Source organism: Nothobranchius furzeri, chromosome 1 (assembly GCF_043380555.1).
Source record: "Nothobranchius furzeri strain GRZ-AD chromosome 1, NfurGRZ-RIMD1, whole genome shotgun sequence".
Classification (NCBI taxonomy): Eukaryota; Metazoa; Chordata; class Actinopteri; order Cyprinodontiformes; family Nothobranchiidae; genus Nothobranchius; species Nothobranchius furzeri.
The window spans coordinates 29,728,729-29,756,228 of NC_091741.1; the positions used below are offsets into that span (position 1 = coordinate 29,728,729).

Sequence of the window (27,500 nt, forward strand, 5' to 3'; positions counted from 1 at the left end):
AGCTTCTGCAAAACTCAGACCAGCCTACAGAACCAACAACCACATGATGTTCAAAGCCCCTTAAATCTCCTTTCTTCTTAATTCTGATGCTCAGTTTGAACTTCAGCAGGTCATCTAGATGTCTTGATGAGCTGCTGCCGTCTGATTGGCTGATTAGATATAACAAGCAACTGAAAGGGTGTACCTAATAAAGTGGCTGGTGATTCAGTCTCATTATTTTCCTTCGCTGGAGACATTCATCTGATACTTTCACTGTTTCCTGAACTCCTTTCCATCTTTCTTTACCCTTCCCTCAAGAAAAAATTCAAAGGTGCAGATCAGCCGTGTTCGTGTAGAAGACTCCGGCAACTACACCTGTGTGGCTGAAAACTCCTTAGGACAAGAAAACGCCACTAGTATAATCAGCGTGCAGATCTGTAAGCAACTCTTCATTGTAGTTTTTAATAAGTCATCTAGATATTTAACCAGAGATTGAGAATGCAGATGAGGAAAGGGTCTGCAGCAGTCAGAAAGGAAATGTGTTAAAATAGCAGTAAAAGCATTTGAGCTTCAATTTGTAACAAAGCACAAAGCCTTGCAGTTGCATGCAACGGGATCAGTTCTGAGTCAGTTGATGTAAGTTTTGAGCTAATTTCTGCATCCATGCAACGCGAGAGTCAAGCACCAGAGTGAAAACGTGTGCAACATTCCTAGAAACACTGATGCAATTCACAATACACTATCTCATGCAATGTCTGCAAAACCTTAGATTTTTATGAGATTATAGTAAACGGAGGTTTTTAGAAACAACTCCAAAAAGTCTCAACGGGTCATGCAAAGAACCAAACTGTGAGTGTGTATATATATGGGTGAGTTTTTTCATCAACTCACTTTCAACAGGCAGGAACGCTTGTTTGTACTCGATAAGGGACTGCTACAACCCAACATGTTGAATATCTGTTATGATCAAAGTGGTCTTAGCAGACCTGAGCGCATCTAACACACCACATGCTAGGATTATCTGACGCGTGATAATCGGGAGCGTCCTAAAGATTGTCGAGATGGGAAGATCGGGTCAAAAATCGGCATCATTATCTTGCAGGGATCCAGCGTAACCTCCAAACAGAACACCAGAACAACTGCAGCTCAGCCGTATTTCCAGACCCATCAGACGGTTTTAGAATCCAGTTTTATGTCCACCCGAGGTGTTTGATTTGAAGTCTGTCTTCTGTGACTCATTCCTCACCGCAGTGACCACCACAACCCCACCTCCAGGTGTAAGCCACGCGAGGCGCTGCAACGATTCGGAGAAGGCGTACTGCGTCAACGGAGGAGACTGTTACTTTATACATGGTATTAACCAGATGTCCTGCAAGTGAGTTGGTCTTTTAGTTATCCCTCATCTCCTCAGCCCATCCCTGCATCTCTCCACCTGCGGTCCGAGCCTCTCTCTTCCCGTTTCCCATCCATCACTGTTGCTGGTTAGTGCCCCACCTTGTGCTCTGTTTCCTGTTGACACGCCCACCCACTGCAACTCGTTTAACCACGCCACTTTGTGCGAGGGCTTGTTTTCACGTAGTAGCAGAGCTCACAGGCGTGCAGAGCAGATGGCTGCAACAGATCTTCACATGCACTCCCAGCATCCATTCACAAGTCCTTGCCTCTTGCTGTAGTGATCGAGAAGCACCTGAAGTGTGACTGGAGTGTAGGAAATGTAAAGAAGAGTATTTAAGGTTAAATTCATATTTATAGAATCTGTAGGGTTCTTTTGTAAGTTGTTTTCATGCAAAATAGCCTCTGAACAACAAGTAGAACATTTCTGAGGAATACCTTTAAAGGTCTAAATTAGGCCTCAGCGTATTCGGCACACACCTCTGATGGATTTTGAGGATGCATTACATTTTTATTGCATTTAATGTTGTGGTATGGAACATGGAGCGTGGTGGCAGCTCTGGTCTCATGCATCCACTACACACCCCTTACAACATCAACACCGTGACGTGGTCTTCCAGCACCTTGCTGCTTCCTGATGTGGTCAGAGACGGTCATGCTGGGACCAGGACAGTGTGGTGGGGGTTGAACGTAGCCGGTGTTCTGGGAATTACTCCTACCCCGTAAACCATCCTTCCCGTTGTTCCTGAGCATGTGCGCGCATGCGCACAACGCAAAAAGGGAATGGTACTCCGTTGTCATATTTGCAGGAAAATAGGTAAGTAGTAAGTATTAGTACTTTTTATTGACGTTGACACTTGATTTTTTGGGTTAGGGTTAGGGATTGTGTCATCTAAAACACCGTAAAATTATCCTACGGGTAGGACGTTTTGTCAGAACACCGGATCTCTGTGGTAAAAGCATGGTGAGAGTACTGAACAGAGTCAAGGGATGCATTTAAAACCTTAATTTATTGATTTTATTACATTTATTTAAGTGGCAGTGTTTAGTTTCCTGGTACTAGGGGACAGTACATATATTTCAGTCTGAGGTGTGGACTTGAGTCACATGACTTGGACTCGAGTCAGACTCGAGTCATTATTTTAATGACTTCTGACTTGACTTGATAAAATCTATAAAGACTTACGACTTGACTCAGACTTGAACGCCAATGACTTGCGACTTGAATCGACTTGCATCTGTTGACTTGATGATGACTTGAGCATATTTGATATTTTAGCACAAAAGTGACACGACATGGACAAAAGTCACGAATCATCCTTCGTTCTGGGTTTGATCTTGTTCGGCTAACTGCAGCGGCTCTTTGTTTATAATCAGTTTCAGTTCCTGCTTGTTTGAGCAAATAAATGAAGCTTTAATTGTGGAATTTATTTATTATCATCGTCATTAAATTGAAGTTGGACAGATGACTTGATTATGACTTGAAAATTCAAAGTAAAGGACTTGGACTTGACTTGGACTTCCACATCATTGACTTTGGACTCAACTTGGACTTGATTGTCTTCGACTTAGACTTGACTCAAGACTTGACCGGAAAGACTTGTGACTTACTTGTGACTCTCAAAGCCGTGACTTGATCACACCTCTGATTTCAGTGTAGTTTTACACCATATCACCGTGACTGGCGCTAGTTTAAAAACACATTACGGTAAATGTTACCTGTGGGGAAGAAAGCATGTGACCTTGGTGCGACTATTCAGACTTTTATGGTCATTGAGAAAATGCAATGTTGATTGTAGTTTTCTGGCGCTGTACTTTCCGGATCTATTTGGGGTCCTGCGCCTGCCGATGACGTGGTCATTCTACGGCAAAACAGCTCAGTCAAAATATATAGCATTTCTTTTTCGGTTCTATTCTTTCACATATTTTTTGGAAAGAGTTTAGCAGTTTGGTTATTGAATTTGTGTTTTTTACTGCCTAAATGTTGTTGAATGTGCTAATTTAACTTCCGTATATTGTACGTCATCAACAGGCGCAGGACCCCGAGCCGGCCAGAAGGAAATATGGCATCTAATACAGTATCACCCAAAGAAGCTAGACCCGCTTCCAATGTATTTTAGACCCGATTTTTATGGTACAAAGCCACCAATATATTTTTTTACAATTTTGATGTACTGTATATTTCCAGGGATTAACGGTAAAATCTACACATTGACTCCTTAAATTTATTGAATTGTGTCCCATTTAGACTTCCATAGATTTTGACCAACTTTTGAAGACGTGCTTTGATCTTTAGGCGGTGCCTCAGTGACTGGCATGTTTTACAAAGGAGATTTCACATATTTTTGGGGTGATGTTAATTAAGGGCCTTGTTGGGCTTGAATTTAGAAAAAAAAATGTTTATTTTAATTTGAGTTAATTTTCTTCTCAAAACTGTGGCACATTTGTTGTGGTCACCCCTGAATTCAATGAATTCATTAGAATATTGACCTAAGAACTAGGGATGCACTGACTACAAGTACTACAAGTACTTACATTTGAGTACATCCCAGGTACCAATACCAGTGCTAATAAATGTCATCATAACTTAAAAAGTGACTTATAAAATGTTTATTTGCATTAACATTCACATTTTACTGACATTGAACCATTCTTAGTGTAGACTTGCAACATATTTGACTAGTTTTGCCAATACTCACTGTTATGGAAGGGTATTTTTATCTGTAACAATGTGTCTACAGAAGTTTAAATAAATGTATAATAATTGGAAATAAGACTGGTCACATGAAAAAAGATTGGTTTGACATGCAGGCTGAATGTGAAAAAAGCCTTCTCCATCTATTCCAAAACAACATATGTGGGGGGAAACTCGCTGTAAGTTAGCGTTCATGGGCTCACCCATCTTGGCTCCTGACCGAGAAAGCAGAAGAAGTAGTTCATTCATACAACACTTTTCACAGATCACAATGTGCTTCACGGACAAAAACTAACAGTAAAACTGAAACGATGAATAACATTGGCTGTGTTGATTTTTGCAGCCAGGAGAGAGCAGAGCGCAGAGCCAGTTGAAGCTAACCATTAGCATTAGCAACTCTATAACATGAGAGAACTCTTTCAGGCTTGAGTTATCTGTGGAGATAAAACATCAAGGTAGCAGAGAAAACGAAGGCAGTGAAAGTGTCTGGTTGCTGTTAGCTAATCAGAGGCGAGATGTACAAATACATGAGTAAGTCTCCAGATTCTGTCATTTTCTGCCCCCCACTTCTTTGGCTAAATTCTACTTCCTGAAACAGGAGCACCAGAGCTTTTTCTCCCCACAGAAAGCAGCTCACAAGGCATTTATTCATACTAGGTAAAGCAAGGCAGATTTATTTATATAGCAAATGGGCTTTCCAATTAGCAAGAATAGCAAGGACATTTAAATCAACCTGACTGCACAATTAAAATACACACAAATTAAATTTTGATTTAAAAATATAAAAAAGACAAAGTTAAAGGGGTGAGCTTCACAGTGCAGAACATGCTGTACAAAAACAGCAGTTCAAAGACTGATGAATACATGAGGATTTTTATTTTTATTTAAAAGTTACTTTTAGGCCATATTTGAGGTCATAAGGAAGTGTGCAGCATAGTAGCTAAAAGAAGCTTCATCCTGTTTGGTTCTGACCCGGGGTTCTACCAGCTGATTGTTTCCTAAGGATCTCAGAGCCCTGGTGGACGTATAAACCCAAAGGAGATCCGGCATGTATGCTGGGCCAACGCCATTGAGTGATTTATGAACTAGCAGAAGTACTTTGAAATCAGTTATGTAGTTTACTGGTACCAGTGTAGAGATGTAAGAACAGGAGTGATGTGTTCAGTTCTTTTGGTTTCTTGTTTAAGGCTCTAGCAGCAGCATTCTGAATGAGCTGCACAGCTGTTTTTAGGAAGGTCAGTCAAAAGACCGTAGTCCAGCCTGCTGGAGATGAACACATGAATGAGTTTTTCTAGGTCTTGTCTGGACATGAGACCCCTGAGTCGTGCTATTTGATGAAGATGATAAAATGCTGGTCTAGTTACAGCCTTAATGTGACCAGTAAATCTCAGATCTGAATCAATTATGGCACCAACATTTCTAACCTGTATCTTTGTCTTTATGCCTCTGGAGCCGAGCTGAGCTATAACCTCCATCCTATCCTTGTTATTTCTAAAGGCAAGAAACTTCAGTCTTGTCTTCATTTAACGGGAGGAAGTTTGACTGCATCCAGTCATTAACTTGCTCCAAACACTGACAGAGTGAGTCTAGGGGACCACAGTCACTTGGTGATAGAGCTAGGTAGATCTGAGTGTCATCTACATAGCTATGATAGGTAATGTTGTTATTGTTTATGACCTGACCCAGGGGGAGCATGTAGAGACTGAAGAGCAGTGGTCCAAGAATTGAGCCTTGGGGGTGTAATGACTTAAATTACATGTTATTTAATCAACCATAAGCTGTAGGATTCCATAGGAAATATGAAATCAACCTTATGGATCTGTAGTTACTGTTTAACCAGAAGATTGGAACTTTTTATTGCAGGGATTAGATAACAGCTTCGTATTCACTCAGAGACAACAGAAGAGAGAGTCAAGTTTAAAAGTTTGAACATTTATGACTAAACAAATTAAACTAGACTGACTTTAAACACTAAACGTATGGTGTAACTAAGGTGGATGAGACGGAGAATGGTGTAGTGTGGAATGTTGCTAAGAACCAGCAAATCTGAAGAAGCGATTAGTTCTGATGGGAAACGAAGGTGATGTCTTCGCGCTAAGCTTTAGTTAGGAGATTCATAAACACATTCGACGCCATTTCACCGGCCTACATACCCTTAGCGGAAGTCCCCGTTAGATCAGGAATGTCGAGGTCCAGCTTGACCTTTTCTGGAACCGAAGCCGGTAGGAAAAGCAGCGGTTGCCGACCAGACCAGTCTGTGAGATACTCCCGGGTCACGATGATATTTTTGGCGTCTAGCGAGACCCAAACCTGGTTCGTGATGGTTCAGCTTTTATTCTGAAAGGAACCGTTGCAGCAGGTGGAACAGCAACAGATTTTATCCAGCTTGTCGTTGGTTCTTTCGGCTGAAGAGGAAAGTTACGGATTGGCCACTCCGACACTTCTCTAGAACGCTTTGAACTGGCGTTAAAGATGGCGTGGGCATAGTTTTATACTTCGGATGTTTTGGTTTGTGGTCGAATGAAAAGATGACAGATTTACCAAACACCACTAAAACCACGCCTCCGTCAGATCTGGCAGATTCTGATTGGATCAGTGAAAGTAATGTGTCATGTCTTAACGCTACGTGAGATCAGTCCTAGTGGAAACATTTAAAGTCATATTACTTTTATATTCTATAGGATTATAATAAAGTAATTAATATTTTGATTTCACAGATTGGTCAAATCTTATTTATTGACTAACACTTTGTTTGATTAGCTTTATTAAAAATAGAGTTCTTTGATTAATTAAAAGAAAAGAGTCCTTTCTTCATTCTTCTGTTGACCTGAAAAGCAAGTTGTTTGTCTTTAAAAAGTTGTTCAGCTGGATTTTTACAGCTTTTTCAATAATTTTCCCGATGAAGGGGAGATTAGAGGTAGGTCTGTAGTTATTCATCACTAAGAGATCCGAATTTGTTTTCATTAGAGGAGGTTTGTCAGCAGCAGTTTCAATGATTTAGGAAAACTACCTGGCATTAAAGAGCAATTAACAATTTTCAGCAAATGAGCTTTCAAGCAGCTGAAAAATTTTTCAAGGAAGTTAGTTGGCGTAAAATATGTCATGGTACATGGGTGCATCCCTGTCAGGCTTTTCAAATCCTGAGATGGGTGTAGGAGATTATTTTCATGTTCAGCCGGCATTGAAAACTCGTAGTAACTGATTATAATCAGAAATAATTAAAACTAATTTTCAGTCAACTACCGCTTTAAGTTCTGACTGAAATTCCAGGTAGAATTCAATTCAGTTTATCTATATAGCATCAAATCACGACAAGAGTCGTCTCAAGGCACTTCACACAGTAAACATTCCAATACAGGTCAGTTCATTAAGCCAATCAGTAAAACATTTCTTACATAAGGAACCCAACAGATTGCATCGAGTCACTGACTAGTGTCAGTCTTTACAGCAATCCTCATACTAAGCAAGCACGCAGCAACAGTGGAGAGGAAAACTCCCTAGAAAACATTATTCTTTCTCTCCTCTAGATTTTGACAACACATCTCACCCGAAGCAGCTAAAACTGACAATGGGTGGCCAACCATTTGTTTCCGACACGTCGGAGGCCACGCGCTATGCCCATGGTAAAACGGAGGTTTCATCAAATTTTGTTTCTAGTTATATTGTCCGTCTCAAACACGGTTAACGAGAAGTTTAGAATGAGAGACTGTTACGGTTAAAGTTAAGATGGGGGTGAGCGGAAGGTTAAATAGCAAGAGGTTAGAGGTTAAATGTTGGTGAATGGTGCGTTTTCTTGCGGGCTTCGAAAACCGACGCTCTGGCAGCGCGCGGCGCCTCCCGACGTGTCGGAAACAAACGCTTGGTCACCCATTGACAGTTTTAACCACTTCTGGTGTGCAAATGTGTTGATTTTGATGTTTGCGTGGCTGGGTGCTGGTGTGTATTACTCGTGAATTATCCGCATGCTTAAAACGTGACTTGACATATCTGCAACACCACTGACGGAGACGCAAGAAGAAAGCAAATATATATATTAATTAAGAAAAATTACTAAAATATAAATGCACAATGGCTTTAATTTGGCTGGTTTGGAAACAGCGAGGTGGCGCTGCTACCGGACCTGGATTAGCAGATGAAAACAGACAGCTTGTACTCATCAGCGACATTGATGAACTGTACAAAAAACTGAGCGACTGAAATCCTGCATGAACACAAGGAGCCATTCACCTTAACTTAGTAAAATTTGATCACCTGGAAACACTTCCACACCGCTGACGAAGCTCCTCCTGTGCTACACCCCCTCCCATGTCCTGTCTGGCTGTGAAGCAAAAATAATTGATGTCTGAATGCTGGTGACAAGCCTTACAGATTTACTCTCAGGTGGAGCATCAAAGCGTCTGCTTTTCCTGATACTTAAAACTTTATTGTTATTGTTTTTGAATGCTTTGCAATTCCGACCAGACACAGAGACAGAGGTGAAAGAGAAAGGAAAAGACAAAAAGTGTGTGTGTGTGGGGGGGGGGGGGGGGGGGGGGGGCGTCCACAAAAATAAACAATAAGGAACAAGAGTCTGCTTCTAGACCTGCAGAAAGAGAAAGAATAGAAAAAAATGGGACACAACAATACATCAGGTGCAAGCTATCTCTGCGTCAGCCTGATGATGAAATATAAAATCAACATTGTTTAACTGAACAATCACACGATAATAAATCACAGTGCATTTAGTGGCAACGACAGCCTTAAGACATGCGTTGAAAGTGCCCAAGCCCATACTTTTGAGAGCACCATGTGAGCACCTGTGTGTGTACACACGCTTGTTTATGTAAGGTTTCTCTATAAAAATGTCCAATAGAGAGTGTGAGGGGCCACAGATCTGCCCCCCAAAGATGTGTAGGAGACTTAGGGAGCTCCAAGTCCCAGAGATCCAGGTGCTGCCCCAGAACACAGGAACCCCAAGGAGACTGCAACCAGAAAGGCCCCCGCCCCCCTCGAGAGGCACAGAGGATCGCCCCGGGGGAACCACAACCAGCAGCCGGCTGAGTCCCAGGAGATATCAGCGGCAAGCCCACAGGCCCGCCCACAGCCTCCCACCCCCTAGCCGGCCGAGCCCGGGACCCAGCGACCTGGGACTCAGGGGCGACCACCCCCGCCGGGGACCCAGCAGAGCCCAGGGACCCAGACCCCACCAGACAGCCACCGGGATTGATCAGGCAGACGCCAAAAATCTTAAACCCCCTGATCCAGGAGCCACGAACACTCATGCAGACCAAGGCACCACACTCCACACCAGGTGTTGCATAGGATAGTTTTCTTAGCGATGCATATGGCAGTCAGAACCACATGAACCACAGATGTTTCAATCGGGACATCGTCCAGGTTTCCCAGTAAACAAAGAGAGGGGGAAGTTGGGATATGACATTTCAGACATTTTACAGATCTTCAAATGCTCTACCCCAAAATTCCTGGACAGGTGGACAGGACCACAGTGCATGAATGTAATTGTCAGGAATGTTGTTTGTGCAGTGTGTACAGGTGTCAGATGACACAAACCCCATCTTGAACATCTGATGACCTGTATAGTGTACTCTGTGTAGAATTTTGTACTGAATTAATTGTAAATTGGGGTGTCTGATCATTTTAAAAGTTTTTAAACAAGTTTGGGACCAGAAGTCCTGGTCAAAGCTGACTGATTGATCCACCTCCCATTTTTCAATAGGGATTGCAATTCTAGCGTCTATTTTGGACAGTGTCTTACATACTTTAGACAGTAGTTTGGGGGGTTTGAGATTATAGAAGTGAAATACCCTTGGTGGTGTTTGTAATTCTATTTTATTGAGCTTAAATTTTTGTTTGACTACAGATTTAATTTGGTGGTATTCTAAAAAGCTATTCTTATCCATTCCAAATTGGGAGACTATTCTATTAAATGGGATGAAGTCCAATCCTTCATATATGTGTTCCAGGTATAGGATCCCTTTATTTTTCCAGTCTGGAAGGTTCATCATTTAGTTATTTTGCAAAATGTCAGGATTATTCCAGATAGGTGTGCGTCTGCATGGTACTAGTGAAGACTCGGTCATTTTAAGATACTCCCACCATGCTGTCAGAGAGGTGCTGATACTAATACTTTTAAAGCTTTCATGTTTTCTTATGCTTGAGCTAATAAATGGTAAGTCTGAAAGCTCTATCGTATTGCAAAGTGTCTGTTCTATATCTAACCAGGACTCATCTCATGGGCTATCTTGCAACCATCTTGGTATATATTTCAGCCTGTTGGCTAAGAAATAATAATAAAAGTTGGGTAAATCCAGTCCTCCTCTGTCTTTGGTCTTCTGAAGCGTTTTTAAGCTAATTCGTGGAGGTTTATCCTGCCAAAGGAATTTGGTAATTGAGGAGTCCAGAGATCTAAACCAGTCAGCTGGTGGTTTGTTTGGGATCATCGAGAATAAGTAATTTATTCTGGGTAAGACCATCATTTTAATTGTAGCAACTCTCCCCATGAGTGATATCGGTAAGGATTTCCATCTTGCAAGATCATCTTCCACTTTCCTTAAAAGTGGGATGTAGTTTAGTTTGGTTAGATCTTCTAACTTGGGAGAGACATTAATTCCCAGGTATGTGATATTCCCTGACTCCAATTGTGTATTAAGCAAATTGACAAAAGAGAAATTAATTGGTAGAACTGTGGATTTTAACCAGTTTATTGAGCAATCAGAAACTCTTGAAAAAAAGTTTATGAGTTCTACTGAATGAGAGAGATGATTGAGAATTCTGGAGAAAGAGTAAAACATCATCTGCATAAAGACTGATCTTATGTTCCATTTTCTTACACTCTATCCCTTTAATATCTGTTGTTTGCCTAATTGCTGCTGCTAGTGGTTCAATAAAGATAGCAAACAGTGAGGGGGAGAGTGGGCATCCCTGCCTGGTCCCCCTCTGAAGACAGAAGCTAGCTGATATTTGGTCGTTCGTCCTGACACGTGCTGTTGGTGAACTGTATAATGTTTGTAGCCAGTTTAGGAAGAAGCTCCCAAAACCAAATTTATGTAAAGTTACAAATAAGAACTTCCAGTTAACTCTATAAAAAGCCTTTTCTGCATCTAGAGATAATATACTAGTTTCTATGTTTCTACTGTAAGAGAAATCTATCAAATTAAGTAATCTACGTGAGTTTGTGGATGACTGTCTACCTTTAATGAAACCAGTTTGGTCAGGGTGTATTATGAAGGGGGTTACCTTCTCTAATCTTTTTGCCAGGGCTTTACAAATTATTTTGAGATCAACATTAATAAGAGAAATTGGGCGATAGCTGGTAGGAAATGCCGGGTCTTTGCCTGGTTTTAACAAGAGACTAATATTGGCTGAGTTCATGTTTGGCTGTAATCTGCCGCTCTCTTCGATTTCCCTCACCATTCTGAAAAATGTTGGAGCCAGAATGATCCAGAATTATTTGTAGAACTCTGCTGGAAACCCATCTGGACCTGGAGCTTTCCTATTAGTCATGGATTTAAGGGCTTCCTGGAGCTCCGCTGATGTTAGTGGAGAGTCCAGGACTGTAACTTGGCTGTCTGATAATTTAGGAAGTGTTATCCTGTCAAGGAACTCATTGATCTCATTATCTGATGGGTTTATCTGTGGTGAGTACAAAGTTTGGTAAAAGTCTCTGAAAGTGTTGTTTATTCTTTCAGGGTCATATACTATATTCCTGGTTGAGTCTTTAACAGCAGATATGGTAGTTTTCTCTTTATTAATTTTTAATTGGCTAGCTAAAAATTTATTTGATTTATTACTATGTTCAAAGTTTTCTATTCGTAGTCTTTGCGCTAAAAATTTTGTCTTTTTGTCAATAATTCCAAGAAGTTCTAATTTAGCTTTACATAATTTGCTCAGTAACTCTTCTTCTGTGGATGCCTCTAAAGACTTAATGATTTCCTCCTGTGCTACCTCTGCTGAAAGCTTAAAGTGGCCTGTTCAGACCACCACAGTATGCCGGTAAATGCTTTTTCTCTTATAAGTATATTTTTAAGATAAATTCTGGGGTGTGACGCGGAGGGTGGCTGACCAAGCGTTTGTTTTCGTCTTGCTGGGAGTGAGAATGTGTTGCAATGCACTACAGTCATCCATTCACCCATTCACACACTTTAGCACAATGGTGGTGATGAGCCACAGCTGCCCTCGGCACACTGGTGGAGGCGAGGCTGCTGTACAGACACCACTGACCCCTCTGACCACCATAAGCAGGCAAGGAGGGTGAAGTGCTTTGCCCAAGGACAGAGAGACTGATATGGACAGTGCCTGGGTTTGAAACAGCAAACCACTGATTACAGGGCAAACTCCTAACCCCTCAGCCACTGCGCCTGAGCCAATTTTATGGTTAATTACCATTGCCTACTGAGTTAAAGCGTTCGTGCACAAACTAATACCATCCGTTGGAGGGAAAGATGCTCCCATCTCACTGGAAACTGGTCCTGTGGCATCAGAGAACTTTTACGGATAAGACTACATGCACATCGGCCCGACGCCCACTGCTGGTGCAGCATCGGTGCATTCCTACCAAGACCTAAACCAAGAACTAATTGAAGACAAAAGTTTTAACCTGATTGTCACAGAATTGAAAGAAAAGTTAGGATAAAGCCTAAAACAAGCGCAGTTGGGTACCCCACAAAACAAAAATGTTTTCCTACGGTTTGGCCTGTCATCTTCACTAAAATTAAGGCATGGCAACAAAAAACACTCTTACCTCTGTCCAACATGGAAATTTACGAAAACTAAGTTGTCAGCATTTGCTTATGGACTTAAAAAAGGGGGATTTAGATTTTGCAACGTCGTTATCCACAAAAAAAGTGCCCTGACATCACATGTGTGACCTGTATTTACACTCAGGGGTTTTTACAAGTTAAAACTTGCAAAGAATGGAGTTAACGATGGTTATTTGTCACCCCCTAGATACTCCACCTCCAAGGAACGTTTTTTGGCAAAGACGCCACCAATTTAAGGGACTACTGCTATCTAACGGTGTGGCATGCCTATGAATGTGCGTTACAGTGATCTGGATCATTCGGGTCAAAACAAGGAGGTGTGGACTCAAGTTTCTTTTTTAGATGTGTAGCAGATTTGCTTTAAAAAAAACTTGGCTACATGTGTGTGATTAATCTGCAACAAGAAGACAATTTTACCAACATTTGCATGAAGGTTTCATCTGGTAGAAATGTCATAAGTACAAATCCAGTGTGATGCCAACTGAAAATTTTCCAAATTCCCTGGAATTGAAATCTGCTCAATAGTCACTAAAAGGTCTCAGCTCAGTGAGAAACATGCGGGCAGGCAGCTTGATCAGAAAAGAATGTTTCAGCTCACTAAATGCACCAAATTCATATAAAAGCAGAACCCTTTTTGCCAGATGGAGGGGGTTATCAGTGTTACATTAATTATACATACAAGTGGTCTCTGTGAGTGTCTGATTTGGTGGAAAAAGAAAACACCTCCCTTTTGTGTTGCAGCCATGAAAGGTTAAAGAGGACGTCCTGCTGACATAGCGAGCTGTCTCTGCTGATGGTCACCTTTTTGGTGTGTAACCATGAAACAATTTGTGAGCTGAGGGCGCCGTGCAGCAGAGAGGACAGAGCATGTAGACGTCAGCTGAATCACTCTCTGCGTTCTTTATTTTTAACTATTTATGGAGTTGCATCATTCAGACTGCATCAGCCTGCAGACTTAGCGACAAAAAAACTGTTAGCTGCTACCGTTAGCATTCTATTTATGATACTGAAACTTCCTTTCAGAAGTTGTGTTAAGTTAATCTGAGGTTTAAGCATCTGAATCAAATTCCTTTTTATTGGATTTATATGTTTTAATTAGGGATGTTCGATATTATCGGTCTACCAATATTACTGGCTAAGATTGGCCTTAAATGTAAAATTGGAAATTATCGGTATCTGTTTTTACTTTTTTAACGACCCAAATTTTACATAACATACATCAAACTCAGAAAGTCACAAAATGACAGATCTGAGGTTCAGTTTTTGAGATATTTTAGTTTTATTTAGCACAACTTGTGAAAAATTTAAAATGTGCCCTGTATAGAGGACCTGCTATTCTTACAGCATGTAGCTGCGTGTAGCTATCCAGCTAGCAAACGACTAAAACGAACACAAGAATCTTCAGCCAAGGCTCGCCTTTTTTCATCGAAGATCTTTATAAATGTTTTATCACCGTAACGGCAATATACAGAAACAAAACAAAAATACATTAATGACCATTACAGATATCTGACAATATCTTAGTGTAGCACTCGGCAATTAGCCTTGCTTAGTAATTAGCCTAGCTTAGCACATGTACGCTCACGCTGCTGACATTTTATCAACTAAGTAACTCCAACACACGTCTAAAGATTCCCCAGACAAATGTTCTCAAAGACACGGACATAAAAAGAAAAATCAGCTTGTTCAGGATCCATAAATTCTGTCGTTTCTAAATGTAAACACACCCGGAGCGGAAGAAATGGAAGCTACAACAATGAGTGGTGTAAGTTAAGCGCGCTGACTCTGTTGCGTTTCGCACAGACAATGTAACAAAGATTGTTTGTAACAATGATATCTCACTTTGATCTGTTTTCAAAAATTTAAACATTTGAACCTTTTTATCATTAATTAACTTGTACTATTCATTAATTTGTAAATCAAACCTTTTCCCATCATGAACTTAATAAAGATCTTAGGCCTAAAGGCATCATGGAGCATTAGTCAGGATCATCTCTGGGAGGATGCCATTCAGCTGCTGTTGGAGACAAATTAAACATGGCATTTGCTTCTATTGTGAACTTAAATTGAAGTAGCTGCAATTTTGCACATTTAATGTCTAAAGCTTAAAGAGTAACTAAACCCCCAAATAACCTTTTTTTTTGCTCATAAACTGTATAATGGTGTCCTTATAAATGCAATCTTTCAGTTTCTGTGCATTTTTTGACATGTTTGTGTAAACTAGAATCTAGGTCTAAATTTGTCTTAGTGCTGCCCCCTGTGGGTTAAACTGTGGCTACTGCATTTTAAATTTGTGATTGTTTGGGGCTGGTACATTTTCACATCATCGGTACAGTCTCCTCCGACTCCCTCCCAGGATGGAAATTCCCCACCCGTGGCCATGCCACTCCGTGCCTCCTGGCTATGCCCACTTTCATAGCATTTTTCAAATCTTTACTAGAGGTGGAGTTAAGTTTTCTGATGGTATGCAGTCCCACTTTAAGCATTAATGGTAGGAGATGTATGATTTTAGACACCTTAATCTTTTTTTTTTCTCGGAGGACTCCTCATATATCTGTATCAGAAATTCAGTGTACGCAGTCTGGAATACTGGTAAAAAAAAGCCAATATTCAGCATCCCTAGTTTTAACTGCATGTCATGTCTGACATATACATATATATATATATATGTGTGTGTGTGTGTGTGTGTGTGTGTGTGTGTGTGTGTGTGTGTGTGTGTGTGTGTGTGTGTGTGTGTGTGTGTGTGTGTGTCAATGGCTAAAAGGTGCTTGGTTTCTCCTGGAATAGTGTGTTCCTGCATGCAATGTGTGCCAGAGTCCATTGTGATGTCCTGGGATATGATAATCAGGACAATCTGCTTTATGTCAAGTTTAACCTGATAGGTGGCTGCATTGGCACAGACTGGGTTAGATGTGGTCCTCTTTATTTAGACTCAAAATCAACTGTAAACATGGAAAGCACCACTTTCTGTGAGTAGGAGGATTATTTTTTCAGAGGAAACGGCCATCAGACTGGTAGGTGTTTAGATCTGAAGTGCAAAAGTGTTTATTAACAAGATGATTCACTGCTGAGTTCTAACAACTCAGTAGAGAAAGGGAAAGACGTCCACAGGAACACGGTACAAGAACATTGCTTAGAGGAAAAACATGAATTCTTGTATTTTGATACAATTTCTGGTTATAATAAACAGTGATGGACATCTTACGTTAAAATAGTAATTAGTTATAGTTACAAATTACTTTTTCCAAAAGGTAATTGAGTTTGTAACTCAGTTACCACGTTGTAAAAGTAATTAGTTACCTAGCAAAGAAAGTGTAACGTTACTTTTATAATCTAAAACGCAGTCACGTTCTATAATATCTATAACTTTTTTATAGATATTTTTATAACCAAAAGATTCTTACTATCTAGACTAAACATGTCAGATATCTGAAATGTTCTCTAAGTAAGAATGTTCTCATGGATATCTGGAATGTTCATTTATTCTAGGATCAATAGAATTATAGATATCTGGCATAGATATCCATTCGGCCTACTAAATATTAACAAGACCACCTTGGGTTTTTAGGGTATCTGAGGACGATATTTTAAACTTCATTTCTAGTGCAGTTGTTATTATGAATAACCCGACCATTGATGTCTTCATTTACGTTTTTGATGAATAGAAATACAGTTAAGAAAAATGAAATTATTGCTATATAAAATATGAATGAGGTCCGATTGTTGATTAAAGGGACTTTGGGACTTTTGAATTTTTATGCACGCGATTGCCCCCTCAGGCCAAAAGCATAACAGCAGCTTTCATAGTAGGCTCGTGCACGAGGCGTGCACGCTGTACGTGCACACTCCTTAATGAAAATAACAGCTGAGACAGTCCCGTGTGTGTGTGTGTGTGTGTGTGTGTGTGTGTGTGTGTGTGTGTGTGTGTGTGTGTGTGTGTGTGTGTGTGTGTGTGTGTGTGTGTGCGTGTGTGTGACCCGGAGGACAGAGGACAGGAGAACACGCTAATTAATTAAATAATTTGGTTCTGTACCTTTCTCTTCAGCACAGCCGACAAAGGTTTATGATGGGTCAGTCCTCCTGCATGCTCAGATCATTCCCTTCCCTTGCTGGAAAAATTGTTCCAAAATGAAAATTGAACCCACATCTTTTTTATCTGTGAATTCAATGCCGTTCGGCGAGTCTCAAATAAAAATGTGGGCATCTTATTACTGTAAAAAATTATCATTAATGTAAAAAAGAAACTTCAAATAACTAACCATGCTCAAACCCAGAATTGAACCCAGGTCTTCTGCATGAGTGTCAGACATCTTACTAGGTGAGCTAAAGCACCAGTTACATCCTTTGTATCTGTAACGTTTATATCCTTGATGACAGCTGAAACAACGTTCAAAGAACGGTTCGGAGTGAAAATGGCTATTTTGTTGCTAATTAGCAGGAAATATCTAGAAGAACGTTCTACAGAAAGTAGCTAAGGGTCCTCAGAAATGTAGCTAGCTTTGTCACTAGGCGTTAGGAACAGCGACAAAGTGGCACTGCCTCTCTCTCTGCTGCTAAAGCTACGGATAGCAAATGCTACGGGCGATGCCTGAGCGTGAACGCGCATGAAGCAGCCTGCTCGACCCGAGCATCTCTCTTTTTCTGTGATTTTACAGAAAAACAGGCAATCACAGTAAAAATGCCAGGGCTCATTCTACAGGACCAGGGCATTGCAGGAGAATGTATGAAGAAGACATTTATTATTTCTATACATGTTTTGGCTGTCACACTTCCATAATGCCCCTTTAAATATAAACCCTCTCAGGCTCAAAATAAGCTTTGATAAAAGGACAAACAACTTAGTCCTTCAGGGGTACTTCTGAGTTAAAAAATGCTCATGAAATACACACGTGGAGTAACCAGGTAGGTGGGTTTTAATCTTGTAAATCTGCAACGCCTGCCTCCAGAGGGTTAAAACAGATGCTCGCTCCCAGGGTGTCCTGTTTTCACTCGTGTCCTCACCTTTCATGTTTGTTTTTCTTCTCTCCTCTTTTACAAATTTGTCCTAATTGATATTTACTGGTCCATCTCGTTGATGTAACCATTGTCCCAGGCGTTTTGCGCGCGCCACCCTCCCTGCTTTTATAGCGATTGCAGGCCCGGTGTGTGTGTGTGTGTGTGTGTCACACATGAGTGTGTGTTCATTTTTGCCATTTCTTACCGGTGTTCCGACCATCTGTGCTACTCGTCGATACGTGCTACTTTGGGGAAATGTGCAGACCGATTACTACGTCACAGGATGTTCACCTGAAGAGACACGCTACCTCTGGGAGTTGTTACATTACTGCTTGTTTACCTGACAGTTAGCTTGTAAATGGCCTGTAGAAAGTTGTTATTATACGGTACACAAGAAATTTCTCCCATTGTTTACCGTCATTCACGGAGTCATGGCAAACACTGTCTTTTTCATAAATAAACCACAAAACAAACTGTATATTTTTGCTAATAATTATGCAACAGTTCTGTATTTTTAAGTAATATCACCTATTTAAAATAAGCCGTGCTTAATAAGTGTGTTACTATACTGTACTTAGGATGGGGGTGGGGGGAAGGTTAAAGAGCAAGTGGGTAAAGGTCACAATTTGGTGAAATCTCCATTTTACCGCGGGCTTCGGATGCCGACGCTCTGGCACAGCACGTCGCGTCCCGACGCTCAGGGGCTCCCTACGCGTCGGAAATAAACGCTTAGTCACACCGCATCATTTTTCGACGCTTTGGGTGTGAGAATGTACATGAAACTGCTTTTGGCCTTAAGCACCGAGATGGTCCATCAGGATTAGTCCCTTCATCACAAACCTGCCATATATGGTACTATGTCTACTGCCTTCTAGTGGAGGAGCTATAAGTGGGGAGGGCCAATTTTATTTATTTTTACTGTTGCATCAGGGTTTCCCTTACATAGGCGTAGCTGTGGCGGGCCTCCACGGCTGAAATCCCACCGCCACGCCTACAAGATCCCAAGTTTTATTTTTTATTTTTTTTGCGCTGTTTCCCGAAGAAGCAGCAGGAACTACTATGTTGTCACTTGTGATCACAGCCGGCGGCAGCAAGGAGGAGCAGGCAGGGCAAGGTGAAGTTACAGCATAAGTTACTGAGTTTAAAATTAGAAAGGCAGCAGTGGATATAATGCTTTATGGTTTACGTGTTTCAATAGCATTAAGATAAACGAGTGTTGACGATCTTGCCAGGTTTCCTCCCCCCACCAGGCTAAGCATCACTTATTCATGTAAAATTTATTTTTTCGTGTCTGACTTTAACCGCATCTAATACTGTATTACGGCGTGAGCGCAACAGCGACAACTGAAGATGGATGTGTGAGCAGCCTGAGAGGTCGGGTGTTTTACTCTGAACCCTTAAAACCTCCAGCAGGCTACGCTGCACTATTGACGTGTTAGCTCCGCGCGCTAGCAACTTAGCAACGTGACATGTCTCGGAGAAAGCGTAAAAACACGGACGCTTCTTCTGAAGCGGGAAAATACCACCTCTTCTTGAGCAGAGCACGACGTCGCCTCGGCTCGTTCACGGCCGAGCCGGACTGAGCTGGATAACATTGACCCAGCACAGCCACTGGGTCGCTGGAGCTGCCCCGTGACTGCCTGATGAAAACCAGCGGGTTTCATCAGACTCGTAGTTTCTTGTTTTTGTTGGGGACCCCCTGTATTTTACCGCTCCCTCCTGCAGTCTTCACCTATTAACATTTAAAATGATTCTGTAAACTCCGTGTATCAATAGAAACAATCTCTGCCTCTGCCAGCTGCAGTAAATGTAGTCTCCAAATAATAAATAAGAGGTGCATTCATCTGTTTATCTCCTTTGATCCACATTAGTGATATTTTCAGCACCAGAACAGTGAAGCAAAGAAAGATTCCTGAGTTTGTTAGTAATTTTATTTATTAGGTGCATCTGACCTGTTCTATTTTTCTCTGAAATGAGATCAAATCAGTGCTTCTATGGGTTGTTATTTAGAGACGTGTCATAATTTCTCCCCAAGCCCCCCCAAGACCCCCCCCCCCCCCCCCCCCCAACCCCCCGGTCGGCCCCACCGCCACAGCTGGAAAAATTCCTAGGGGAAACACTGCATTGTGATATTATTGCATAGTAAAATAAAACTAATTGTTTTACAGCTGTTGTATCAACTTTGAACAATACATAGTTACGTTTTTATACCTTTTATTAGGGTTTTTTTTAGGGTTAATGGCTCCTGTAAAGGATAAAATCCAAACAACACAACAGCTTTAAAGACCAAGTTTACTCTTTGTTTTTTCAATATATTTTCAGTGGTCTCTTGTACAAATAAATGCCTTGCAAGTCGACCTCTGAGGGAAAGAAGCTCTGGCGCTCCAGTTTCAGGAGTTGGCCAGAGGAGTTGGGACAGAAAACAGCTGGATGTGGAGTTTTATTATCTGCTGTTTGGACATCTCACTTCTGACTGGCCAACAGCAACTCGACTCTACCACTGACCCTTTTTACTTTGCAGCGCTGGTGTTTTACACAAATAACACAAGCCTGAAGGAGTTCTGCCATGTCGTGGAGTCGCTAACGCTGACGGTTAGCTTCTACTAGCCGTGACGTGCTCTGCTCTCTCCTGGACGCAAAACCAACAACAGCCTTCCCCGTCCCAAGCCAAAATCTCAAGTGCATAAATGCTCAATTCAATTCAGTTTATTTATATAGAGCTCCGGGAGTTGACGTCACTGCTCCCGGCATGCAACAGTTCATATCGAAACGGCGCCATATTGGCAGGCAGAAGCCTGCAGCTGGACTATTTGTTATTGTCAGAAAACTCAATCAAACGGGAAATATGGTAGATTCCTGTTGTGCCCCAGGATGCAGAACAGACACGGACGACATAAGGAATGAGCCGTCTACAGGATTCCCCAAGATCCGGAGCGCCGCAAACGTTGGATCATTGTAATAAAACGCGCTAGTGACCGGGCTAAAATGAAGCTGTGGGATCCCGAGAGTAAAGGTTTTGGCTTATGCAGCGACCGCTTCATATCAGGTACTTAAACCAACGTTTCCTCAACTGTGTATGGTATTTATTTTAAATGCTTTTGTTACGATTCTTAGTGGGCTTCCTAAACTTATTTTGGCGGGGCTTTTTCTGTCTTATTACTCATAGCAACAAGTAAACATCACATAAAACGTTGCCTCGTGAGTTCTGCGTGCTGCCTTTTACGTGTTTTATGATCACAGCAATTAACCGACTAAGCTGTATTTCATTTTTAAGCAACGGTTGATCAATTGTCAGATCACACATAAAAATCACTTTGGATTGCTATTATCTGTCTCACCGAGACAGATCTCAGACAGATCCTGAGACGCTCCTGCCTGACATATTTATTTTATTCATGGAAAAAAATCAAACTAGTGATTTCTCTTGGCGTTCAGTTTATACATTCAAACAGCACAGCACTCGATTTAAACTACTTACGTGTAAATCTGTTATTTGTCCATCCATCCATCCATTTTCATCCGCATATCCGGAGTCGGGTTGCGGGGGCAGTAGCGTCGAGAGGCCCAGACTTCCCTCTCCCCAGCCACTTGGGCCAGCTCCTCCGGGTAAATCCCAAGGGGTTCCCCGGCCAGGTCCGGTAAGAAGTCCGCTCCAACAGCTTCTGGCGTTTTTAAAAAGTATCCCAGGGGCACGGTAAGGGTCGGAGATGTTTAGTCTATTTAATTTCTGACTATATAAAACGATTTCTTCGGTTTTAAAGTGTGAAGTAAACTCAGACAAAGTAAAATCCAAGCGGATCCCGTTCACGTTCATGGTTAAGATCCGTGTTTGTTTAGCTTCTTTTACCTGCCAATATGGCGTCCACTAACTGAGAGTCACGTGGGGTCCGGAGCTCTATAGTGCCAAATCACAGCAAGAGATGCCTTCCAATTCATACCGCCTCCATTGCATCGTTGTGATATAATCAAACTTCATATGCGTCCCTCAAATTTGGACACAGTCAGAGAGGACGGTAGCTAGCATTGTCCTGTTGAGCAAAGTATTGATCAGGAGAGTTTACAGAAAATGAACCTGAAAAGGCTCTATAGAGAAATTAGACTTGGGCCAGATCGCACAGCCCTACTGTGCCACTCTCTTTAAAACACTTTAGCGTTGTTTTTATTTAGAAATGACAGGTTCATGACAAACATCAGTTTTAGATAAAAACATCATTTCTAGATATCGAAGACCAGCTTTTTTTCTGCATTGTGAAAATATCTCACATTTTTTATACCATAGATTTAAAATATGAAGGAATATACATTAAAATAGTAAAAAGTGTGTTTTTGAAGTCAAGTTTTATTTCTTTCTAAGGTCTTTAGGGGACTTTATTATCCTCCACGTAGTAAGGTGTGGTTTTTTTTTTCTAAACAGAAGGTTTTAATCTTCAGGCTGCAGCCTGGACGTGTAACAAAGGCTTCCCCTGACAGTGGAGATAACAGAGGCAGCGCATGGTAACGTGTGATCAAAAGCTTTGTCGTAATGCTTCCTGCACAATAGAACGCACCTGAAAGTAATCCATCCTTAGATCTTAAGGGTTATCTTTCCTGAAATCTTTGCTTCTTTTTTCCTTCTTTTTCTATTCGTGTTTTTATTCCTCGTTCGCCCCACGCTCACTCTCACCTCCCATCTCATCAACACATTCCCACTCCCAGCGCGTCAAAAACAAACGCTTGGTCAGCCACCCTCCGCGTCAGACCCCTGACGCCAAAAGTGCCGTTTTTTGTTACTTATGTGCAAAAAAGGGTTGTTTCCCTTTTCTGACTGCAGATCCCAGTGCAGCGTTACACTGACGTGATGGGATGTTCGTAGCCAGGGCACCAAACAAGCTCATTGTACCTCACCATAACCTTATCCTCTTATTTAACCTTCCCCTCACCCCTATCCTAACCTTAACCATCTTGCTAGCGAACACCCTAGTGATGTGTCGGTCGCTCTAAAAGCCGGCTCTATGACGTGAACGGATGGAGCCGCCTCGTCACTGGTTGGGTTTGGACCGAGGCAATGTGAGGGGGAGGTTTCAACTACCACGGTGGAGGTTAAAAGTAGAGGGTGTGTGTAACCTCCCCCTCACCAGATGGTATGTTCTAACGTTCCTCTTGGGTGGCAAATACGAAAATTCACAGTCAGAATGCATGGGAAACAAGCGCCTGATCACAGTGAGAGTAACGTTTTAGGCAGCAAGAGGGTTAAGGTGAGGGAGAGGGAAAGGTTATTTAAGGTTTAGGTGTGGTTAAATGAGCTGGTTCGGTGCCGCATCAGCGGATATCCCATCGCGTCAGTGTAACGCTGCATTGGGATCTGCAGTCAGAAAAGGGAAAACCCCTTTTCGCACATTAGTGACGAAAAAGGGCACTTTTGGCGTCAGGGGTCTGACGCGGAGGGTGGCTGACCAAGCGTTTGTTTTTGACACGCTGGGAGTGAGAACGTGTTGCTCAAACACCTTCCGGTCGCCGCTGAAGGATAAATCAGAATTTGTTCTGATGGTGCTGACAAGCAGAAAACTTGGTTCAGAGGGTTCACATAGACATTATGAGCTGTGTAAGGAGCAGTTTATGGAAGGAAAAATCCTGTTCATGTTATCTCCTTTCATCGACAGTCAGAACCGAGTCAGACTTGGAGTTTTGTGGGAGCTACAGCAGCTCCTCAGCTTTGTCATCCTTTGTTGGCCTGTCTGCTCGGCCCAGCGGATAACAGGGTGTAAATACGACTGCTGTCTGTAGACTGTCAGCGCTGCTTGTTCTCCTCAGAGATATGTAGACCCTAACTCTCCTTCTCATTCTGTCTCTCAAGAATCTGCAGCAACAGCTGCAAATCACTCCTGTGCATGGCACTGGCAGCTGGCAGAAATCTATACCTCTGAAACTTCAGGTGGTGTTTCTGCACTCTCCTATTTATTTTCTGCTGGAAACCATGAAAGTTCCTCTTTACTGAAGGGGAAATGAATGCAGCACTGCATCATGAAGTCAGCATGTGAACGTGGAGGACAGAACATGCAGAAAGGCTAAAACAGAGGGGGAGTGATGAGCTTATATGAGCCTGCAGGTGAGCTGTGGGTCCGTTAAAGCTGCGTGTGATTTTAAAACGTAACGTTCCTTTGTATTTGTGCTGATCTGCAGTTTGACGGATTAGCTGGTCAGATGAGGAGGTTTGTTCTCGGCTTGGATTAGGTGAGTTGCCTCAGATCCTGTTCATGTTTAGATTAGCCGTGGCATTGCAGCACTCCAGCAGTGACTGGACCTAAGTCATACTACTTTCTCACTTCATGCACCAAAGCACTCAAAAAAAATCTCGAATATAAAAACACAAAACCCACTAAAATTTGATCATTTTGTTTTCAACATCTTAACACATTTTTGTGGGAAACCAAAGTCTAGCATTCCTTGAAGATATGTGGCCCGATGCTTCCCTTGTTAGCCTTGAGCTACTGGTTTTATACTGAGAAATTATGGATTTATAGTTGTTCTCATAAATAACGTAATGCATGCTTCCCTGCAGTATCAACAGCTCTTGTGTAATGTATAAGCAACAACACTTACAGAACACAAAACCAAACGTTAGCTCAACAGCTGGCTGAGATACCCGTCTGAAAGTTGTTTAGACGTCTTCAATGAACCTCTGATATTAAAGGTGTGGATCACTCATTTAACCAATACATTTGCAGTTGTCTCTGTAAGAATGGATGTCTTGTAAGTTGTACTGAGGGGGGAGTTCAGATACGCTTGTTTCAGGAAGTACAAGTCAGCTGGAGGTGAATGTAGCTTCAGACGACAGGAACTAGTCTTATTTCCTGATAATCGGGCATCTTGACTCTGATTGGCTAACAGCAACACGGCTCCACCACTGACTCTGTTTGCTCTGCAACATTGATGTTTTATTTCCACAAACAACGTAAACCTGGAGGAGTTCTGCCGTGTGGTGGAGTTGCTAATGCTAACAGTTAAGTTCTACTAGCCGAGACGTTCTCTGCTGTTTCCTGGACGCTAAACCAGCAGCAGCCTTCCCCGTCACGAGTTAAAACGGATGAGTCCATGAATGTTAAGAGACAGTGTGACGAAGATCTGTGAGGCTTTTCTAATCCTAGAGTTTCATCATCTATGTTCCATCAGAAGCTAATGCAGGAGATAGGTGTAGGAGACTATTTTCGTGTTCAGCCTGCATGACAAACTCGGAGTGACGATTATGATCAGAAATAATAATTTAAGACATGTTTTCCGGTGTTCAACACCTCTAAGTTTTTCATTCAAAGAAGATTTTCTCAGAGTTTAATTTAAATCCATCAGACAATAATTATTTGGTTTTATATATATATATATATATATAAATCTGCTGTGGTCTCTGGTGTGAGTTTTTAATGTGAGAAAAGCTCTTGTGGTCCTGCTTCAGTAGGTAAAGGTTAGTCAGAGGGGTGGGGAGGTTGAAAAGGGGCAGGATTACTCTTTAATATTCGTGATATGCAAATGTCTTGCATCTGATTGCTAACAACAGTGTAACACCAACATGTTCCGCCACGTTGTGGAGCTGCTAATGCTAACGGTTAGCTTCTACTAGCTGAGACGCGCTGTATTTCATTGAAACACATGATGATCTTTACTGCCTGAGATCAGTGGGATGATATTCACACGGAGGATGAACTCAACGTTTTGCTGTTCACTTGAACAGAACGACGTTTTCTTCTTATTTCCTCACAATTATTATTACGTAACTTTTTCATATAATTTTTCTACAGCTCCGAAAACAGCCACTCTGCCATTACAGAGGCATTTCAATCAATCAACATTGTTTATTTGGTTATTTTAAAGATAAGAAAAGGAGAAAGAAACACAATAATACAAGGATTACAAGTAGAATGGTTTGGCAATGGTTTTGACTTTTGGTTTGACCACTTAGAGTGGTGTGAAAAACTATTTGCCCCCTTCCTGATTTCTTATTATTTTGCATGTTTGTCACACAAAATGTTTCTGATCATCAAACACATTTAACCGTTAGTCAAAGATAACACAAGTAAACACAAAATGTAGTGTTGAAATGATTGTTTTTATTATTTAGGGAGAGAACTAAATCCAAACCTGCATTGCCCTGTGTGATTAAGTAATTGCCCCCCTTGTTAAAAAATAACCCAACTGTGGTGTTTCACACCTGAGTTCAATTTCTGTAGCCACCCCCAAGCCTGATTACTGCCACACCTGTTTCAATCAAGAAATCACTTAAATCTGAGCTGCCTGACACAGAGAAGTGGACCAAAAGCAGCTCAGAAGCTAGACATCATGCCAAGATCCAACGAAATTCAAGAACAAATGAGAACAAAAGTGATTGAGATCTATCAGTCTGGTAAAGGTTATAAAGGCATTTCTAAAGCTTTGGGACTCCAGCGAACCACAGTGGGAGCCATTATCCACACATGGCAACAACATGGAACAGTGGTGAACCTTCCCAGGAGTGGGCGGCCCACCAAAATTACCCCAAGAGCGCAGAGACAACTCATCTGAGAGGTCACCGAAGACCCCAGGACAACTTCTAAAGAACTGCAGGCCTCACTTGCCTCAATGAAGGTCAAAGTTCACGACTCCACCATAAGAGAAAGACGGGGCAAAAATGGCCTGCATGGCAGATTTCCAAGACTCAAACCACTGTTAAGCAAAAAGAACATCAGGGCTCGTCTCAGTTTTGCTAAGAAACATCTCAATGATTGCCAAGACTTTTGGGGAAATACCTCGTGGACTGAAGAGACAAAAGTTGAACTTTTTGTCCCGTTCCATCTGGCGTAGAAGTAACACAGCATTTCAGACAAAGAACATCATACCAACAGTAAAATATGGTGGTGGTAGTGTGATGGTTTGGGGTTGTTTTGCTGCTTCAGGAACTGGAAGACTTGCTGTGATAAATGGAACCATGAATTCTACCGTCTACCAAAACATCCTGAAGGAGAACGTCCGGCCATCTGTTGGTCAGCTAAAGCTGAAGCCATCTTGGGTGCTGCAGCAGGACAACGACCCAAAACACACCAGCAACTCCACCTCTGAATGGCTGAAGAACAACAAAATGAAGACTTTGGAGTGGCCTAGTCCAAGTCCTGACCTGAATCCTATTGAGATGCTATGGCATGACCTGAAAAAGGCGGTTCATGCTAGAAAACCCTCAAATAAAGCTGAATTACAACAATTCTGCAAAGATGAGTGGGCCAAAACTCCTCCAGAGCGCTGTAAAAGACTCGTAGCAAGTTATCGCTAACGCTTGATTGCAGTTGTTGCTGCTAAGAGAGGCCCAACCAGTTATTAGGTCCAGGTGCAATTACTTAATCACACAGGGCAATGTAGGTTTGGATTTAGTTCTCTCCCTAAATAATAAAAACAATCATTTCAAAACTGCATTTTGTGTTTACTTGTGTTATCTTTGACTAACGGTTAAACGTGTTTGATGATCAGAAACGTTTTGTGTGACAAACATGCAAAAGAATAAGAAATCAGGAAGGGGGCAGATAGTTTTTCATACCACTGTAGGTGACATTTGGAGCTCCAGCTGAAGGATGAGGCAACTGGCTGCAGGTTGGCCATAAGAGAAATAGTTTTATCTGTCACAGGCCATCAACGCTGGCTCATCAGAGTCCAGATCAGTGGCTGGTTTTAGCCGCCACCGGGTT

General features: G+C 41.8%; 1 protein-coding gene across 4 annotated transcripts in view; it reads left to right on the plus strand.

Moving 5' to 3' along the window:
- nrg2b (neuregulin 2b) overlaps positions 1-27,500 on the plus strand; it is a 122,016-nt gene that overhangs the window by 56,021 nt on the left and 38,495 nt on the right. For all 4 annotated transcript variants that reach the window (XM_070551180.1, XM_070551141.1, XM_070551163.1 and 1 more), the window contains exons 3-4: positions 298-416; positions 1,231-1,354. In XM_070551180.1, coding sequence (XP_070407281.1) covers positions 298-416; positions 1,231-1,354 — 243 coding nt within the window. The remainder of the gene's footprint in view (positions 1-297; positions 417-1,230; positions 1,355-27,500) is intronic.